Source organism: Chionomys nivalis, chromosome 2 (genome assembly GCF_950005125.1).
Source record: "Chionomys nivalis chromosome 2, mChiNiv1.1, whole genome shotgun sequence".
NCBI lineage: Eukaryota > Metazoa > Chordata > Mammalia > Rodentia > Cricetidae > Chionomys > Chionomys nivalis.
In genome coordinates this window covers 83,950,499-83,971,028 of record NC_080087.1, presented here as the reverse complement: position 1 = coordinate 83,971,028, position 20,530 = coordinate 83,950,499, and the positions used below count along the sequence as shown (strand labels likewise).

At 50.4% G+C, this 20,530-nt stretch overlaps 2 protein-coding genes across 2 annotated transcripts; one reads left to right on the top strand and one right to left on the bottom strand.

Annotated features, from left to right (window-relative positions):
- The first annotated feature begins 6,210 nt into the window (after window positions 1-6,210).
- Capns1 (calpain small subunit 1) lies at window positions 6,211-16,928 on the top strand. The gene is made up of 11 exons (XM_057757258.1): window positions 6,211-6,359; window positions 7,311-7,534; window positions 8,655-8,688; window positions 8,956-9,045; window positions 9,161-9,218; window positions 9,318-9,382; window positions 12,590-12,658; window positions 12,768-12,846; window positions 12,956-13,072; window positions 16,190-16,248; window positions 16,379-16,928. The coding sequence occupies exons 2-11, from the start codon at window positions 7,326-7,328 to the stop codon at window positions 16,403-16,405; spliced, it is 807 nt and encodes a 268-aa protein (XP_057613241.1). The 5' UTR covers window positions 6,211-6,359; window positions 7,311-7,325; the 3' UTR covers window positions 16,406-16,928.
- Window positions 16,929-17,936: 1,008 nt separating this feature from the next.
- LOC130866272 (cytochrome c oxidase subunit 7A1, mitochondrial) lies at window positions 17,937-19,529 on the bottom strand. Its single transcript, XM_057757566.1, has 4 exons — window positions 19,429-19,529; window positions 18,602-18,688; window positions 18,417-18,501; window positions 17,937-18,073 (listed from the first exon to the last, which is right to left on the bottom strand). The coding sequence occupies exons 1-4, from the start codon at window positions 19,441-19,443 to the stop codon at window positions 18,018-18,020; spliced, it is 243 nt and encodes an 80-aa protein (XP_057613549.1). The 5' UTR covers window positions 19,444-19,529; the 3' UTR covers window positions 17,937-18,017.
- Between the last annotated feature and the right edge of the window lie 1,001 nt (window positions 19,530-20,530).

Genomic DNA, 20,530 nt, shown 5'->3' with positions numbered 1-20,530 from the left:
AAGCTGAGATTACCCGTCCACTGCCCAAGAACAGACCATCCAAAGAAAATGTTAACATTCCAATCACTGTAGATAAGATCACCTGCCAACGCACACTCACCAGATCACCCCTAGACAAATGTCAGCTAATCAAGGGTCCTAAATCTCAGAAACCACTCACCCTCAACTTTACTATTATAAAAACCCAATTCTAACTGAGCTGGGGCTCTCTGGTTATTCCAATACGTTGGACATGTGGACAGCCCGAGTTTGCAAACTTGATTAAAATAAAGGCTCTTTGCTTTTACATACGGGACTCGGTCTCCTTGTTGGCTTTTGCGGGGACTTCGCGGATTTGGGCTTAACAGTTATGCCTATGGGACTGCTAACTTGTCTGTGTTCCTATATAAACAGAAAGCTTTTTTGGAGATCACCCCTTACCGGTACACCTTATGCCCATATGACGCTGCTTCTTCGTTCTAAAGAACATATAGCGGTAATGTATGTGTGTTGATTTATTTTGTTTTACCCTCAATCCAATTAGCCAGGGTTTCAGCTGCCATAGTAAATCTTTCTGGATCCTGAGAAATTTAACAGGCTTACCCCCAAAATAAACCTTAATATTATTCCCCCAAGGAATAAAAAACATGCAGGAAAAACATGCCTGAATTAGTTTGTTCTACCCCTCAGATCCCATTGCCAAGCCAGTTTTTTGCTTATTGTGAAGTCCTGTTCTGAGCCCCGAGGGGGTGCTGAGGCTGATACTCAGTAGCTCTGGATGCCGGCATGCTGGCAGGACAGAACCAGCTCCTGCCAGTTGTCTTCCCTCCTCTGCAAGCACACTGTGGCTTAGATGCAGGCATGCATGCATGTTTGAGCACACGCACACCCTTACCAAGATAAACAAAAATAACGATTGTTTAAAGGGTATCATTTACTTCTATGTGTTTTGTCTGTGTGAATATAAGCCACTCATGTGCGGGTGCCTGAGGAGGCCAGAGGAGGGGTTTGGACGCCTTGAAACTAGAGTCAGGGGTGGTTCTAACCACACAACAGGGGAGCTGGGAATCACTCAGGTCCTCTGGTAGAGCGGCAGATTCTCTTCACCTCTGAGCCATCTCTCCAGCCCTCCCACCCTGCTTTGTGGCTTTTGAGACAAGGTCCCTAGAACTCTATTCATAGATCAGGCTTCTGCCTGCAGGGTGCTGGGATTAAAAATGTTAAAGTCACCACACCTGGCTTCTCCAAATTTTTTTAAAAAAGAAACTCAAGGTTGTCTTCTGGTTCAAGGCCAGTCTGGGCCACAGAAGACCTTAAAGGACACTGGAGACCAAGGCAGGTCTTCTTGTCTAGCCCGGGATAACTGGTGTGTTGCATGAATTCTAATTGATCTTAATAAATAAAAACCCAGAGTTAGATATTAGGCGGTGAAAGCTGAAAGATCAGAGAAGCAGTGCAGCCAGCCACTAGAGAGACCTTTTACCTCTACCGAATCCTCAGACTGCATGCACAGACTGCAATTGTCTCCCCCAAACCTCAGACAGCACCTGAACCCCTTTCTCCTCCCGCCTAATATTCCTCTCTCCAGTGATATCCCAGCCATATCACTTCCCCATCTCCTCCTCCCTGGTGCTGGGATTAAAGGTGGGAGCCACCACTGCCTGGCTCTGTTTCTTTTTTAAACTGATTCAATCTCAAGTAGCCCAGGGTGGCCTTGAGCTCACAGAGATCTGCCTCTGACCTAGTCTGGGAGTCCTGGGATTAGAGGTGTATGCCACCACTGCCTGGCCTGTAGTGGCTTAGCTCTGCACTCTGATCTTCAGGCAAGCTTTATTTGTTAAGACACTAAAACAAAATATCACAGTGTGCATCCCTTCTCCGTGCTGAAAATGTATCCCTTGCTCATACAGTCAGCTGTGAAAGAACTGGGGTACGATTTGATTCTAGAGCACTTGACTCCCAGCCCAGAGAGCCTAGAGTCAGTGCCCAACACTGCTTGTGGGGGCCGAGGAATGCTAAAGGAAGACCCCAGACTCAAATAGTATGCAAGAGCAAAGAGTGTTTAGTATTCCAGCATGCAGGGGTCGACGCCTGCACAAAATGGTGGCTACCCCAGAGGGACAGACAGACTCCTTTTAAGTGTAGCTAAGGGGAGCTTCAGGGTCAGCTACATCACTGTTACATTAGTATATTTTTAATTGGCTGAGGTTTATAGTCTTATCATTTTGGATACACTGTACAAGCTTGGATGTGACTCAGAAAGGGGCCTGCTGAGTTTGTCCTTGAGATACTGAGACTGGCTTAGGCCCTCTGTGTTTTCTCCCTCCCTCAACCCTGAATGTAAGAGCCTTGTAGATAAATGGCCCTTTGTTCAAAAAGACACCTGTTTTGCCCTTCTCAGAGAGCTGCAAGTTAAATTCAGTTGTAAAAAGTAGGAGAGTTTAACCCTTCATGGTAAGAAAATGCTGTTCTAGGAACTAGATACCCGTCTGTGAACAAGCTAGAAAGTGCTGTCTTCAGAGAACTCACATGTCAGTGCCGGCGACAGACAAGAAGCAGTATTGGTCAATAACTCTACAGTGTATTAGTGGGGCGTGAATGCTAAAAATGGGCTGGGAAATGTGGTGGAGTGCAGGTCTTTAATCCCAGCATTCAGGAGGCAGAGGCAGGAGAATCTCTGTGAGTTCAAGTCCAGTCTGGTCTACAGCATGAGTTCCAGGCCAGCCAGGGCTATATAATAATGAGATTGAATCATAAAAGAAAAAAAAAATGGTGTGTGATAGAGGTTAATAGGAGACCTGAGAAGAGCCCGCTAAAATCACAAGGTGAGGCGACTCCAAGGGAGGCCAGGAGAGGCCTGGGCTGTGGACTTCTGGTATCTCGTGTGCAGGAAAGGGGCTGTTTGGACACCGTACACAAGCAGAGCCTCCATGTTTTGTTCTCAGGGTTTCAGCTGCGAACATTTAGGTCCTGGAACTTTTTCCGTGCACTCCTCCCGTGTACAGGGAATGAAGGCAAGGGCCACCAAGTCTGGCTTCCTTGTACTGTCTCAAAGGGTCAGGAGGTGACAGGATGGATCAGTAAGGACTTTGTGGCTTTGAGTAATGAAAAAAAAAAAAGAACTGGTGCTTCATGCAGGCTGGGCATGCACTCTACCACCGAGCTGTCCTCCCTGGGGAGAGAATTTTGATGCTTCTGGAATGAGGTATAGCCGGAACAGAATCTGAGTCAGAGGGACTGGAGCCATGTGCACAGGCTTCCTTTGTTTGCAGGTGACTGAGGTTGCTGAGATGGCCCAAGGAGGGCAGGAATTAAGGCTGTGGGGTGGGGGGCAGCACTGAGGGTCTGCGGAGGGAGCCTTTAGATTGACTGACGGGTTGGAGCAGTGGGGCAAACAGAGACAAGAGAGTTAGTTGGGGGTGTGGTGGAGCATAATCAGAGCACTAGGAGACCTTGTCTCAAGAACAAACATCCAGCCAGCAACAAGCGGCTGGAGAGGTGGCTCAGAGGTCAAGAGCATTTGCTGCTCTTGCAGAGAGCTCAGGTTTGAATACCAGAACATACATGGTAGGCAGACATATGTGTACAAACATGAAATTAAAACTTCAAATCTAAGAAACTAAAGAAAAGCAAAAACAAACAAACAAAATAGGAGTTGGCGCGAGCAAATGCTCAGGAAGGAAACACTTGATGCCTTAGGAACTCTGCCCCCATCCCTAAGGAGACTGTAAATAGGAAGCAGGAAGAAGGAGCCTTGAGTCCCCTCCTTGCCCAGGTTGAAGATAGGGATCTGGAGATGGAAGGAAAGACAAGCAGGAGCAGACACACCGGCAGTCCCAGGGCTAGGGATGTGGAGACTGGAAGATCAGTTCAAGGTATTCTCTGTCACACAGTCAGTTTGAGGCCACCTGGGCTGTAGGAGACCCCAGGCTGGGCTATAGGAGACCCCAGGCTGGGCTATAGGAGACCACAAACCTGGGCTGTAGGAGATCCCAGGCTGGGCTATAGGAGACTACAAACCTGGGCTGTAGGAGACTACCTCACAACATGTACACACAGGAAAAAAAGTCATTAAAAATTACCTCAGGGAGGTACCAAATGGCACAGTAGGCTTGACAGGAGGGACAAGACCTAAGGCTCACCGATGGTGGGAATTGAGACAGGGTCAGAGGTTAGGGTTAAAAGTTAGGGAGAGAGAGAGAGAGGACAACACAACCGATCTCTTTGGGTACTATAAAAACAATGACAAAAAGTTGTTTTATTTTTTATTTTATTTATTTGTTATTTTTGGTTTTTCAAGACAGGGTTTCTCTGTGTAGTCCTGGCTGTCCTGGAATACACTCTGTAGACCAGGCTGGCCTTGAATTCACAGAGATCTACCTCCCCCCTGCCTCCCAAGCACTGGGATTAAAGATGTGGGCCATCACTGCCTGGCCTGAAAGCATTTTTTAAACTGTTGTTTTGAGATAGGGTCCTATGGTGTAGCTCACGGGCCTCAGCCTTCCGAGCCTGAGGATTCTAGGCCTGTGTCAGCGTGTCTACTACAGGGGTTCTGAGAGCATGGAGCCGCGGCCTCACCAAGTCCTGGATGGGTGTGAGGACAAAGAGGACTTCCCAAATGAGAGACCCCGAGCTCCCATCCAAAGTGGAGGGCACAGGCAAACAGGAGTGTCTGTAGGAAGAGGGCAGGGTTTGTGCAAAGGTCTGCCAGGGAGCGGAGCCTGAGGTCAGGACGGAGAACTGTGTGGCGAGGGGTGTGGCAGCAAAGGAATCCACATGAGTCACCACCAAGTGACGTATTGGTCTAGGTGTAGGCCCGGGTCATCACCTTCCGTTTCGCTCACGTTATAGCTTGCCTCCCACATACAGGCTTGAGCAGCCATTGCCTGGCTTGGTCCCAGCAAGCCCTCAGGTGACGTCAGGTACAAGTACAGCTTTGTCTGCTGTGATTTTGTGATTTGAGTGATTATCATATTAATTAAATTATTGGAGAGTGTCTGAGTAACGGTGGCAGCGAAAGGAACAGGTAAGGTAGACAGTGCAGCTTAACCTCAGTTTACTTATATGTGGGATGGGGATAATGAACAGCATCTACCCCACAGGGCTGCCATGAGAACACACAAGCCGATGTGTGCAAAGTACTTAGGAACTGGTAGTTAGCATTCTCTATTATGTAAGGATGAGCAAGAGTAAACTCAGAGATCCAGGTGGGCTGCAAGCTGAGAGAACAGTATGGTGGCATAGGGACTAACATTTACTGGCATTTACTATGTATTTAATCACTTAATTTTGATAGGGGTCTACCCAGGGGGAACCTATGCCTATCCCCCTCCGCCTTTTGAGACAGTTTCTCTGTGTAGCCTTGGCTGTCCTGGAACTCACATTGTAGACCAGGCTGACCTCGAACTCAGAGATCCACATACCTCTGCTTCCCAAGTGCTAGGATTAAAAGTGTGTGCCACCATGGCCCAGCTAACTTCCTCTCCTTTGGAGACAGAGTCTCATGTAGGCCAAGCTGGCCACAAACTTGTTATGTACTGAGACCGTCCTCCTGCCCTCACCTCCCAAGTGCTGGTGTTCAGGTATGTGTCATCATTCCTGGATGTGCTCCCATTTTAGAGATGAGAAAATCATGGCTCACAGACATCAGGTCACTGTTTTAGGGATGAGCAGACTCCAACTGAGGTTTACATAGTCCCCCAGGAGTGGTCAAGGCTCAGACAGCTAGACTGCCTAGAAGCCACAAAGGAACCTAAGTTGGAGAACACAAACTGATGGTCAACTAAAGATCCCCCCAGGTTGTTTATGGTAGTGAATACCTGTAATCCTGGCATTTGGGAAGCAGAGGCAGGAGGATTGCTTCGAATTCGAGGTCAACTAGGGCGTTAGGGTGAGTTCTAGTTCAGCTTGGGATGTATAACAAACCTGTCTCAAAGTGCAGAATGAATGAAAGAATGAATGAATGACAGTAAAAACTGCAGTCCCTTTTGGAGCAGGCTATATACTGCAACGGTGGGTGACCTGTGGGCGACATGGATCAAAATTCTAGTTCCCTGGACGTTCCAGTCCCTCGGTGTTAGAATGGTTTGTTAGTACTCAGAGCTGTTAAATCTGGAGGGCGTTGAATTTTTGGCAGCGTGTGTACAGGGGCGGATTAGCTAGGCAGAGGCACACACCCGGAACCCACTAAGTGGGGCGGGGCCCTCCCGCGCAGGCGCGGGTGCAGCTACACTGGCGGCTCTAGGGCCCAGCGGACGGCTCCAGGGTGTTGCGCGGGCCCCAGCCCGGAGGAGCCGCCTGAGTCACCGGCCCCGCCCTCCCGAGCCGGACACAGCCGGAGGCCCCAGAGCAGGAGGGAGCGACCCGGGACCGCCGGAACAGTAAGTGAGAGCGGGCGCGCCGGCCCAGCACCCCTGCACCCCGCAGACCCGGGTTCGGCCGTCTTCAGACGTGGTGAAATCCTAAATTGTGGCACTTGGGGTCTGAACAACCGGGCCTGTCACACTCTGGTCACCCCCTCCGGAGCACTCCTGGCCATCCCGGGTCTCACGATCAAAAATATAAGCCCAAAGATCTGAGGGGCACCCCATAAATTATTTGGGGCGTCTAGAACCACGATCCGAGAGTCTGATCCCCATTGCAGTGGGAGGAACTCCGTTATCCAGGATCCTCGGGGCACACAGCCATAATTTTAGGCCGGAGCCCACAGATCCAGTAGTGCCATTGTAATCCCTCTGTCGGGAATACCTAACTGCCCTAATCTTTAGGGACTTCCTGAACTCAGTCCTGAGGGCCCAGGCTGCACCCCCTACCCGCCCGTCATCCCCACCCTAAGCTCGATTCTGGGGGACCTCGATCTGAGTCACGTCCGGTACACCTTACACAAATGAGGGTCCCTATGTGGAGCATCTCCACCAGACCCGTAGTCCTGCTTTCAGCTGCCGAGACAGGGGTCCGCGTAGTCCAGGCTGGCTCTGTGGCTGAGGCTGGTCTCAAACTGACCCTCCAGCCTTAGTTTCCAAAGTCTGTATTCACGATTGTGTGCCACCACGCCCTAGGGGATTGTACCCCTACTCCTCATGATGTCCGGCATGCCGTCGAGCCTCGGCCCGGGTATCTTCTAGACCCTAGGGGTCTGACCTGACCGGTCCCATCGCACCCATCCTAGGACCACCCGCTGTCACCAGTCCAGACCCCTAGTCTGAGGCTCCGCCCCTTTCCTGAGGCCTCCCCAGTCTAGCTGCCGGAAATAATGCTTTCTTTTCTTGCTTTTTCCTTTCGGGAAGCTCCCCGGCGAGGCGACTACCTGACTCACCCCTTTTTCTCTACAGGACTCTGTTGCAGTCATGTTCCTGGTTAATTCGTTCTTGAAGGGCGGCGGTGGCGGCGGGGGAGGCGGGGGTCTGGGCGGCGGCCTGGGGAATGTTCTCGGAGGCCTCATCAGCGGAGCTGCGGGCGGCGGCGGCGGTGGCGGTGGCGGCATGGGCATGGGAGGAGGTGGTGGAGGCGGTGGAACTGCCATGCGCATCCTGGGCGGAGTCATTAGCGCCATCAGGTAAGACCACCTGGAGGGGCGGGGTGGCCCAAGAACTGAGGGACAGGCCGGGCGATGGTGGCGCACGCCTTTAATCCCAGCACTCGGGAGGCAGAGGCAGGCGGATCTCTGTGAGTTCGAGACCAGCCTGGTCTACAGAGCTAGTTCCAGGACAGGCTCCAAAGCCACAGAGAAACCCTGTCTCAAAAAACCAAAAAAAAAAAAAAAAAAAAAAAAGAACTGAGGGACTCACGTGGAGTCTAGGACTGGGCTGGCCTAGATCAGAAAACCGGCCCTAGGGGAACCCTAATGAGGATGGTGTCGCTTCTTAGGGATGGGCTTGATGTGGGTGTAAATCTGCTCCTGTGGGTCAACGAGTTGGATGCAGTTTCCGAGGGAACTGTCAGTGGGTTTGGGGAAGACTCCATAGGACTGGATCCATCACTGGGGGGCGGAGCCAGTGAATCTGAGGGCACAGCATGGCACAAGACTTGACATGGGTGTGGCCTGCTGTTGTTGGGAGGGTGGGCCCAGGAAAGACCAGAGCCTACTAAGAAGAAACGTCCAGCGAGGATCAGGAACTGGCTGGTTTAGTGGGTAAAAAATCCTTGATGGGGTTAGAGCTTGTGGTTTGCACCTACTTATCCTTGGTCACCCTGCAGCGATCCCCCGGAGGAGTGAAACTGATGGAACTGGGGTGGGATGTTCGGAAGTTAGATAAGTGGGAAGAGGCGCAATGGAGTAAGGTTCTAGACAGAGACCTGAAGAAGACTGGGCCGAGGGCAGCTGGCGCAGACCCCCTATGAAGTGAGTTCTTCACGGGAGCGGGTCCTGCTGAGTGGTGGGATTTCAGTGATATTGATTGGGGCCAGGGTGATTCTAACATCTACGATTGGTGGGTGTTCCTCGACTAGGTAAGGATTCTTCCGTGGGAGTGGGCCCGTGGGAGGGGTTGGCCTGATGGAGGAAAAGGAGGGGCAGCCCTCTTCTGAAAATTGGGACAGGTGAGGAGCGGGACATACAGAGGGGGAGGGACCACTTGAGGAAAAGGGGCGCTGAACTTTGAGGGGTTGAACTAACCGTTCTGTGGCCCGTTGGAGGCTCCGCCCCCATGCGCTAACTCCCTCTTGTTTCTCCTCAGCGAGGCCGCTGCGCAGTACAACCCCGAGCCCCCGGTAAGCCACCTTAAGCACTAGAGACACCCCCCTCCCCAGGCTTGTCTGTATCGTCATCACCGCCATTCCTATAGAGAAGGCTCCCTTCCTTTCTTAGGAAGTTCCCCTGCCATTCAGAATGTCCTTTCTGAAGCCCTGGGTCTCAGTCAGTTCAGGTTCCCTGACCCTCAAACTGCCCAGCCCTCTCTGAGTTTTCCCCGGGACATTTGGGTGTGAGGAGAGAGACGTGCTTCTCCATATCTGTTCTGAGACCTCCTCTCTCTGTAGCCCCCACGTAGCCATTTCTCTAATACTGAGGCCAATGAGAGTGAGGAGGTCCGGCAGTTTCGGAGACTCTTTGTGCAGCTGGCTGGAGATGTAAGTATCCTGGGCTGCTGGCCCTCCTTGACCTGACAGCCCAGAAGTCTTCGTGGTCTTTTATGAGATGCAGCCCTTTCCATCTCCCTGAACTGTCTTTACCTTCTGCTCTCAGGATATGGAGGTCAGCGCCACGGAACTCATGAATATCCTCAACAAGGTGGTGACCCGACGTGAGTGACCAGGGTCAGGGCATGGGGAAGCTTTAGAGGTTAGATGGACTGGGATGACTGTGATCTCTGACCTTTCACCTTCACCCTGTCACCCCTCAGACCCGGATCTGAAAACTGATGGTTTTGGCATTGACACTTGTCGAAGCATGGTGGCTGTGATGGATGTATCCTTTTGGGACCAGTCTAGAGGGCGTCCTGGCTGAAGCAAGGGTTTCTTTTTCCTTCCTTCCTTCCTTCCTTCCTTCCTTCCTTCCTTCCTTCCTTCCTTCCTTCCTTCCTTCCTCCCCCTCTTTTTTTTGTTTTGTAGACCAGGCTGGCCTCTAACTCAGTCACAGAGATCCTCTTGCCTCTGCCTCTGGAGTGCTAGGATTAAAGGCGTGCCTCACTGCTGCTGCTGCCACCACCACCGGCAGAGGGGATTTCCTGCCAGTGTGTTGAGGACAGCCAGGGCTATATTTTCATAGTGAGGACACAGGCCTACCTACATGACAATAAATAGTATCAGCTGCCACAGTGGAGCCAACCATTACAGACACCTGGCTAGACAGGGGACACGTAACAGGAAAGGAAACAGGCTCAGAGAGACACAGTGGTTTTGCCTCTGGCCAAACTGCCCAGAATTCACTTAATATCTGATCTTGGAAGCTAATCAGGTTTGGGGCTGGTTGGGACTTGAATAGCAGAAGCCTCGTTTGAAGAGAAGATGGCAGGATAGGATTTGGACTTGGGAGTCTCAGGCTTGAATTTTTTTTTTTTTTTTTTTTTTGGTTTTTCGAGACAGGGTTTCTCTGTGGTTTTGGAGCCTGTCCTGGAACTAGCTCTTGTAGACCAGGCTGGCCTCGAACTCACAGAGATCCGCTTGTCTCTGCCTCCCGAGTGCTGGGATTAAAGGCGTGCGCCACCACCGCCCGGCCTTCAGGCTTGAAAATTTAAGCTTTTATTTAGGTATTTGCTTTTTAAACAGTTTTTATATTTGTTTATTATTTACTTATTTATTGGAGAGAGGGTTTCTTTGTGCAACCCTAGCTGTTCTAAAGTCCCTGAGTGCTGGGATTAAAAGGCAGGCACCACCACCTCCTGGCTAACACCCCCGCCCCCTGCTAACCCCCTCCCCTTCTTTTCTTTGCAAGATTTTGCAAGACAGGGTTTCTCTGTGTAGCCCTGGCCATCTTGGAACTCACTTTGTAGACCAGACTGGCCTCAAACTCAGAGATATCCACCTGCCTCTGCCTCCCAAATGCTGGGATTAAAGTTGCGAGCCATTTCTGCCCAGTTCCAGCTAACGGTCTGTAAAGATGTATTTATTTTTACATGTATGAGTGTTTTGCCTGAATGTAGTATGTGTGTTATGTGGAGAGGACAGAAGAGGATACCAGACCTCTCAGAACTGGAGTTAGACAGTTGTAAGCTGCCATGGTGCTGCTGGGAACATGTTGGCCCTTCCTGGCGGAGCAACCAGTGCTCTTAATCACTGAGCCATCTCTCCAGCCCCAAGTATCTAAATTCTAACAACCGTATTTAAACATATACCAAGGGCTACAACTATATGCATGGTACATATGCACACATATTTCTCTACATACCCAAGAGCATACATAGCTCCATGTGTGTGATATGGAGTACACATGAACATTTGCACATGGCCAGTCACTAGCCAGTCACGAGTGCATGCACACCTACATACTTTACCCACTGCTCATTTTCTTACCCTCCCCCAAGGCTCTGGCTGGAACTTACCATGTAGACCAGATGGCTTTCAAAGCTCTGAGATCTGCCTGCTCTGCCTCCTGTGTGCTGGGGTTGAAGGGCTGCCCCACCATTCCCAGCCCAGTCTTGGTTTTGAAATAGGGTCTTCCTATATACCCCATGCTACTGTGAAACTCTCGGTGCTTCTGCTCTGCTTCCTGAGTGCTGGAACTTCATCATAAGACCCTGTGTTAAAAAAGCAAATTTTAATATTTATTTACTTATTGATTTTATTATAGGGTTTCACTGTGTAAACCTGGCTGGCCTGGAATTTACTATATAGATCAGGTTGGCCTCGGACTTAGATGGATCTGCTTGCCTTTGCCTTCTGAGTGTTGAAATTAAAGGTGTATGGCACCATACCCAGCCAAAACTGTACCCAGCCAAAACCTTTTGTTAAACAAACAAACAAGTAACTCAAACCATGCCCTGTATAACATGACTATAGTGTTGAATGGGAGTTGTCTGTTAGCCTAGATTCCCAGGATTATTGTCATGTACCCAGTACATTTAATGCAGTATCTGGGTTTAATTATCACATTGTGTGTGTGTGTGAGAGAGAGAGAGAGAGAGACAGAGACAGAGACAGAGAGACAGAGGGAGAGGGAGATTTAGGATTAATCCAGGCCTCATCAGTAGTAGATGGAGATTCTATTTATATCCCAGCTTGTTGATTTATTTATCTATATATGGTGTCTTGCTAAATAGCCCAGACTGACCTTGACCTGGGTGGCTGAGCACTGCACTACTGAGGACTACAGCAGCCTTACCACACCCAGCTTATTTTATTTTATGGTACTGTGGTTTTAGATTCTTGAGATGGGTCTCCAGTAGTCTAGGCTGGCCTTGAAGTCAGTATGCCGCCAAAGTTGGTCTTGAACTCCTGATCTTCCTTTTGCCTCTCAAGTGCTAGAACTATAGACATGTGCTACCATGCCTGACTTGACTTATTTTAGTTTTATTTATGCGTATGTCTGTGGGTGTGGGTGTGCATGCAAGTGTCCTCAGAGGCCTGAGGGCATTGTGTCCCCTAAAGCTGGAATTACAGGTGGTTGTGAGCTGCAGGATTTAGGTTCTGGGAACCAAACCCAAGTCCTCTGCAAGAACTGTGAGTGCTCCTAACTGCTGAGCCTCTCTCCAGCCCTCTAAGCTTATTTCATTTCTGTTAATTTTTTTTTTTTTCCGAGACAGGGTTTCTCTGTAGCTATGGAGCCTGTCCTGGAACCAGCTCTTATAGACCAGGCTGGCCTCGAACTCACAAAGATCCGCTTGTCTCTGCCTCCCGAGTGCTGGGATTAAAGGCGTGCGCCACCACCGCCCGGCCCTCTGTTAATTTTTTAAAAGGTAGCCTTCAAAACAATAGGTTTCCTTATGGCATCACCACACACACTCATACACACACCCCATTGTATTTTGTCATGCTGTTCTTTTTTTTTTTTTTTTTTTGGTTTTTCGAGACAGGGTTTCTCTGTGGTTTTGGAGCCTGTCCTGGAACTAGCTCTTGTAGACCAGGCTGGTCTCGAACTCACAGAGATCCGCCTGCCTCTGCCTCCCAAGTGCTGGGATTAAAGGCGTGTGCCACCACCGCCCGGCTTGTCATGCTGTTCTTAACAAGCTCCTGCTAGAGTGATACTACAGGCAAGCTGGGCTTTGAGGAATTCAAGTACCTTTGGAACAACATTAAAAAGTGGCAGGTGTGTGGAAGCCTCTGGAACTCCCAGCATCCAGATCCCCGAGCCATGGGGACACCCATGACCCATGCTCCACGATGCTCGGTTGGACTGTGTCTTCTCTCTCCTGCAGGCTATTTACAAACGCTTTGATGTTGACCGATCGGGGACCATCAGCCCCAGTGAACTCCAGGGGGCCTTTGAGGCTGCAGGTGGGCTGGCAGGGCTCTGATGGGCTAGAGGTGGGGTGAGCAAGGCCTCACCACTGTCCTGGGGATGGAGAAGGACCTGTGCCCCTGCCCTGAGACTGAGCCCTTTCAGGATTCCACCTGAATGAGCACCTCTACAGTATGATCATCCGGCGCTACTCGGATGAGAGTGGCAGCATGGACTTTGACAACTTCATCAGCTGCCTGGTCAGGCTGGACGCCATGTTCCGTGAGTGACGCTCGCTCTGGATCTCTCTGAGGCTGGGGATTTGCTAACCTTCACTGGCCATGGTCTCCTCTAAGCCTGACTTTAACATGAATGATGCCGGGGTCACCGGGGATGGGATAGGCTAGTGACAGTCACCTGGGCTGTGAGGGGAAGCGAGCATCTGACTCAACCCAGGGAGTCAGGGAGGGCTGCCTGGAGGAAGGCAAATGTGAACTAAGACACAAGGCGTGAGGAAGAGGAAGCTAGAGGGAGCAAGGAAGGGTGTTGCAAGCTAAGGGGCAGTGTGATGGGACTCTCGCTGTTTTAAGGTTGTTTACTAATTAAGTTTGTGTTTACATGTAGAGGTCAGAGGACAACTCTCTCTCTCTCTCTCTCTCTCTCTCTCTCTCTCTCTCTCTCTCTCTCTCTCTCTCATTCACTCTTGAGACAGGGTCTGGCTATATAGCCCTGGCTGTCCTGCAACTTGCTATGTAGACCAGGCTGGCCTCAAGACTACAGAGAGCTACTGCCTCTGCATATGCTACCATACCAAGATTGGCTTTCTTTCTTTCTGACCTGTTTTTTGTTAGTTTTTTAAATTTTATTTTACTTATATGAGTGTTTTGCCTGTATAGTATGTCTGTCTGTGCATGATGTCAGATCCCCTGGAACTGGAGTTACAGTTTTGAGCTGCCATATGGGTGCTGGGAATTGAACCAGGCCCTCTGAAAGAGCAGCCAGTGCTCTTAACCTCTGAGCCATTGTTCCATCCCTGTCTTGCTTGTTTTGTTTTTTGTTTTTGTTTTTGAGACAGGTTTTCATATAACTCAAGTTGATTTCAGACTTAATTTGTAGCTGAGGGTGACCCTGAACTTCTGGTCTTCACGCCTGCAGTGAGAGCTTTTATATGGATTTGATGTAAGAGTCCTAAGACTCTTAGGAGTGGGGCTGCTGTTCCCTTGTTATGGTGGAGGATCCTAAGGTTCAGTTTCCTGGCTTGCGCTCAGCCACTCAGCCAGGACGTCGGAAGCCAGGATTCAACTTTGTGCTTGTTTGCGGACCAAACTGAGCAATGCAAAGAAACAGGGATGATGGGCATGGGCACTTTTTAGTGCTGTAAATGCCAAACTAGGGATGCTCAGACTGTTGTGGGCATTGTAGAGCCAAGGCAGATTCTAGGCAAGGGAGGGGCTGGGTCAGCTTTGGGTTACAAAGCTCCTTTGTAGTGGGTTGTGTGTAGTGTGGAGTTGGGTGCAGTGTGGAATTCGTTGTAGTGTGTAGTTGGGTGTAGTGTGAGGTTGGGTATAGTGTGCGGTTGGGTGTAGTGGTGGAGTTGTGTATAGTGTGAAGTTGGGTGTAGTGTGGGGTTGGGTGTAGTGGTGGAGTTGTGTATAGTGTGGAGTTGTGTATAGTGTGAAGTTGGGTGTAGTGTGGGGTTGGGCATAGTGTGGCGTTGGTTGCAGTGTGTATTTGGGTGTAGTGTGCGGTTGGGTGTAGTATGGAGTTAGGTGTTATGGTACACTGTGATCCCAACACTTGGGAAGCTGAGACAAGAGGATGGTCAGGTGTTCAAGGTCATCCTTGACTACTTGGCAAATTTGAGGCCATCCTGGTTTTGTGAGACCCGTCTCAAACCAAAATTAATTAGTTACTTAGTTAAAGGGTTAGGATATAGCATAGTTATATGCATGGATACCATGCATAGATGCATCCGTTAATGTTAACACCATGCTTCTGTTAACCTGACAATGATGGCCCACACCTGTCATCCCCGTGCTCAGGCAGTAGAGGCAGGAAGATAAGAATTTCAGGAGAAATGTTCTCTGGTCCCCTGGCCTATGGTAGCAGGAGCACCAGTGGCATCCACTACACTATGTGGCCACCTGAAGGTAGTGACTCAGCCTTGGTTAGTGTGGGCAACTCTGGCTTGGTTGTCTGTGGACAGGAAGCATGGAGTTAAGTTCCAGGGCAGGAGTGGGGACCAGATTCTAGGGCCAAGAAACAGATTGCCAAGTTGCCTCCTTTAAGGAGCCTGTTTGGGTTGCACCTGGAGAGCATGTGGCAGAGGTACTGGGAGGATGGGCCTGGGTTCTAGTCCGTTTCTGCCCTGTCTTCCTGGGTGAGCTCCAGCATGCCACTTCACTTGTCTGTTTGTTGAGGGTCAAGGACTGAACCCGTGCCTCGGGCATCATAGGCAAATACTCTTCTGTATTGTGTTATAATACCCTAATTCTTTGCCTCATTTAAAAATGCCACATGTCACATAATTAGATATTTTATTTTATTGATTTAATATTATTAAATATAAATATATTTGTATATTATTAAATATATAAATATATAAAAATAAATACAGTCTCACTTAGCCTGGCTGACCTTGAACCCCCATATGTAGCTAAGAGTAATATGAACTCAAGACCTTCCTTTTGCACAGCCAGCCGAGTGCTGGGATTACGGTGTCACCACCACACGTGCCTTTGAAGCTCTCTGCACAGTCCTTGCTTGGCACAGGAAAAAAAAAGGGATGAATGGAGGGCTAACTAATCATCATAACAACAACATTATCCTGTAGCCAGTCAGGTGGCACACGCTTAGTCTCAGCACTCTAGAGGCAGAAGCAGGCGGATCTCCACGACTTTGAGGTCAGTCAAGGGTATTCAGTGAGACCTTGTCTGAAAACAAAACAAAAACAACAGTTAACAAAAAGAGAATTGTTGGCGGAAGCCGCTCGCTCGTTCCCGGCCGCTTAACTCCCGAAATCATCACATAGAAATTTGTAACAATTGCAATACTGTTTGGCCAATAGCTTAAGTGTATTTCTGGCTAACTCTTACATCCTAAACTAACCCATCTCCATTAATCTGTCTATCGCCACATGGCTGTGGCTTAACCGGGTAAAATTCCATCCCCGGTGTCTGGGGCTACATGGCGCCTCCCTGACTCCGCCTGCTCTCTCTCTATATCTCTTTCAGCCTGGCTTTACTCAGTTAAGCCATTGGCCAAAAGCAGCTTCTTTATTAACCAATGGCCATAAAGCATATTCCCAGCATACATCACCTCCCACATCAGAGACTAATTGGCCATGTGTGAGTATAATATCATCCAAAGCATACAGTTCTCTCTTCCTTTCACCTCTAGGTGCTTTCAAATCTCTTGACAAAAATGGCACTGGGCAGATCCAAGTGAACATCCAGGAGGTAAGGCTGCCTCTCTTGTGGGTGGGTGCTCAGCTCCTATTCCAGCCCCTCCCGTCCTATTGCCCAGCAGGCCCTGGGTGAGGTGTCTGGTTCTCGGGGCGCTCTGCTCATCTGTGCCTTCCCTTTCCAGTGGCTGCAGCTGACTATGTATTCCTGAACTGGGACCACAGACCTGCCCCTCACAGCTCACTCTGGAGCCACATTGGATCCTGATCCTGTCTGCAGCCACATTTTTACGGTCATGTCCCGCTACCCACAGGGCTTTCTTCTCCCTGTTTGGTACCCAGCTTCCCAGTCAGTAGCCAGAGCCCAACATGTCCCAGCTTGCCATACCCTGAGTTACCCCTGGCTCGAAGACAAGCTAGTTTGCTCTCTCTGCTGAAGGGTCACCCCGCCCCAGCACACCCATCCCACACCCTCCGTTCCCCTCGTCACCTCCATCCTGTCTGTGGGCCGAGCCTAGCACTCCGGTTGCTTCCATGTCCCAAGGGCCCTGTCTCAGTTCTGGGAGGATCACTCCTGTCCCCACACACCCTATTACACACTCGTTCAGTCACCTCCCAGGCAGCCAAATAAACTCCAGGCCATGGCAGGCCCCACACCCTAGTGCCAACGCCTGCACTGTTTCCACAGCTGTCAGGCCCAGGAGGAAATAAACTCTCTCCACCTGCTGCTTCCCATGTGCTCTGCCTCCTGAGTGTTGAGAGGTGGCTCGGAGTCCAGGGAGGAGGAACGATCTTATGGGGGCTTGAGTATTTGCTTAGTTACTATATAGTGTATGTGTTTAATGAGCATGCCCATACGTGCACCATGTATCTGCCATCCCCTGGAACAGAGGTACAAAGGGTTGTGGGCCACCGGGGGTGCTGGGAACTGAACCCAGATCCTCTTCAATAGCAGCAAAGTATCGTCTTTCCAGCTCCAAGAGTGGTTGGGGTGCCTGTCTTTGGGGCTGGACCACGTATTTCCTACTCCGCATCTTTTTTTTTTTTTTTTTCCTCGTACTGTGTGTTCTAAGTCGAGACAGCCTGGCTTTGCTGAGGCTTCGCCTGGATCCCATGCAGGCTCAGGATGGGACTTGGAATTCCCAATGATGCCCTTGCATCTCCCAAAGCTTCCAAGCTGTTAACAGATCCTGGAGACCTTCTGTTCTTTGTCCCTTGGGGCCATGTTTGTAGCTCTCTGAACTTCTGTCTTTTAATTGATTGCCTGATTGGTGCAAAGGATGGCACCCAGGGCTTTGCAAATGCTAGGCAAGTACTCTACCACACACACACACACACACACACACACACCGGGCAGATTCTATACTCTTCCACTCAGCCACATCACCATCGGGCTTCAGTCTTGGTGCCAGTCTTTATCCTCCCTTGGCTCATAGACCATGCCATCTCTCTTCCCTTCTGAACCAGGGTCTCCATATTGTATGGCCCTGGCTGCCCTGGAACTAGACCAGCACCTTCCCTACCCTTTGGGCCTCTACAAAGGGAGGGATGCTATGCTGGACAATAATACCCCTGTTCCGCTCAGCATCACCACTACAGGTCCTTGGTCCCCCAGTAGGCATCTAAAGCAGGTTGTTCTAAGTACCGCACTGGTCCAGCATGAGGGGCCAAGGGTTGGGGTGAGTTGTTTTCCACTGGGTAGACATCCCTGGATGATGGGAAGGTGGGTTGGAACACAGACAAACACAGGCCAGAGCAGAGTGGGGTTCTCAAGAGGTTAGCATGTTTATTGATGTTTGTGCAAGTCCGCCAGCATTCTTGGTGTCACTTCTTGTGGGGGAAGGAGGCCCAGCCCAGGCAGTATAAGCAGTAGGCAGTGCCTAGGGAAAGGATGGATATCAAATGAGATCCTCTCACAGGACCTGTAAAAGCCCCTAGGTTCCCCCAGCCCCTCATGGATCACAGCTCAGTTCAGCTCTGAACTTCCTCCCAAACTGGATTCCTCACAGGGAACGCCCGCCCCCACCCGTTTTGATATGAACCAGGCCAGGAGCTTATTTTGGGGTGGGGTGGGCAGACCTATCACTAGCTCTGATCCCTCAGGGCAATAGGTGACCCCTTGTTCCCATCCTCAGACCTTGTCAGCTCAGGACTCCCCCCTCCTGAAGCACTGACTGACTGGCTAGTCCACAACCCAGGCAACCGGGTGGGCCCTGCACTCACCCCCCAGCGTCAGGGTCATAGTCAGTCTGTATAGGATGTTGTCCATTGCCCCGCCCTTCAGGTGTACTGGGAGGTCGTTGTTGGCCTGTGTGAGGGTGAGGGTGACAACAGGGTGCTGGGTCCTGCATAGACCTCCGTGTGCATGGCACCCCCACCCCACCATCGGTCCAGGGACATTGTCCTACCTGGAAGAGTTTCTGCTTCTCTGCCACACGATTTTCTAAGTGGCTCCGAGCAGATGAGCTAAAAGGACGAATCAAAGCCTGGGAGACCTGGAGGGATAGGAGATGGGTGGGTTGGTGGCACCTGGAGAGCTGCCTTCACGTGGTCCTGCGAGAAGGGGTGTAGGGACTATGTCTGGTGAATGTCTGTCTTAGAGGCAAGAGACCAGTCACCAGTGGAGAAGGAATCAGGGGAGGCCTGTAATCCCAGCATTCAAGCAGGAAGATCAGGAGTTTGGGGCCAGCCTGGGCTACTCAGTAAGCATCTTAAAAATGACTTTAAGGTTTTACACATGTTATCACACTTGGGAGGGGGAGGAGAAAGGATTAGGAGTTCAAAGACTTATTCAGCTGCATATCAAGTTAGAAGCCAGCCTGGGCTATATGATGCCCAGTGTCCAAAAAAAAAGGGGGTGGGGTGGGGGTAAGGGTAGGGAATCCATGCTGAGAGAGTACGGTGTGGAGGTAAGCAGGCTGCCAAGCGGGTCCCAGGGATGTCAAGGCTGGCTTGGAAGTTCCCTGAGAGTTTCCAGGCTGCCCAAGACACCCACACCCGGAGCTGGTATTAGGGCTCCGAGGAATGTTAAGAGGGAACTCGGGTAAAGGGAGGTTTAAACCCAGGATTCTGGACCAGGTTAGAGGTACTGTCTTGGAAACTCAGGAGGTCAGGGAGGGAGTCCCAGACTCCGAGGGGTGCACGTGTTCCAAGACTCCAGATCCTGACATGTTTAAGGTAGGCATTTAGGTTGTGGGGTTCCCCTCCACCCCGACACAGCCCGTGGGGGCCTCACCCGCAAGGCCCTCATTTTGCGTCCTCTGCAGCTCGAGTCACCTCCTCTCTCAGCCCAAGGACATGCAGCACTTTACCCCTGAGGGAATCCCAAGACACGCCTGCTGCGCCGGGCTTGACAGTTGGGGGCGTGGCCAAATCAGATTTGTCCAATAAGCTCAGAGGAAAGGTTCCAACCTACCAGTCATCATCTGTTTCCGTGTTTGGGTTGATTGCAACAGAATATTTTTTGGCAGAGACGGTGTCTCAGGGGAGGCACCATTCCCCGGCCTCCATCTAGGGCTACCCTGCTGGTATCTGGGAGCCAGTGAGGGCCGAGGTAAATTAACTCCTCGTTCTGTCTACGCAGTGAGTGATTGCACCTCGTACCTCAGAGCCTTAGTTTCTATATTTGTTTCCTGAGAGCCAAGTTAGAATCTTCCTCAGTGTCCTGAGGAAATAGGAAGGCACTAAGATAAAATTATTTACACGGCCAGAACTGATTTAAGAAATTAAAAAAAAAAGAAAAAAAAGAAGCTCAGTCCTTTAATTCCAGCGCTCAGGACACAGAGGAAAGTGGATTTCTGCCATTTTAAAGCAGAGTGGTCTACACCGTGAGTTCCAGGGCTGCATAGAGACTCTGTCACACACATTGGGGTGGGACTGGAGATGGTTCAGTGGTTAGGAGCACTGGCTGCTCTTCCAGAGGACCCAGTTTCCATTCCCAGCACCCACACTGCAGCCCACAGCTGTCTGCAGCTGCAGTTCCAGGGGATCTGACACCCATACAGAGACATACATGTAGGTAAAACACCAATGCACATAAAAATAAATGATAAAGAATAGCTGGGTGGTGGTGGTGGCACACATTAATACCAGCACTTGGGGTTGGGGTGGTGGTAGTGGGGGAGCAGAGGCAGGCGGATCTCTGTGAGTTCGAGGCCAATCTGGTCTACATAGAGAGTTCCAGGACAACCAGAGCTGTTACACAGAGAAACCCTGCCCCCACAAAACAAAAACAACCTAAAAAAAAAAAAAAAAAAGACTCGGGGGGGGGGAGGCTGGAGAGATGGCTCAGAGGTTAAGAGCACTGGCTGCTCTTCCAGAGGTTCTGAGTTCAATTC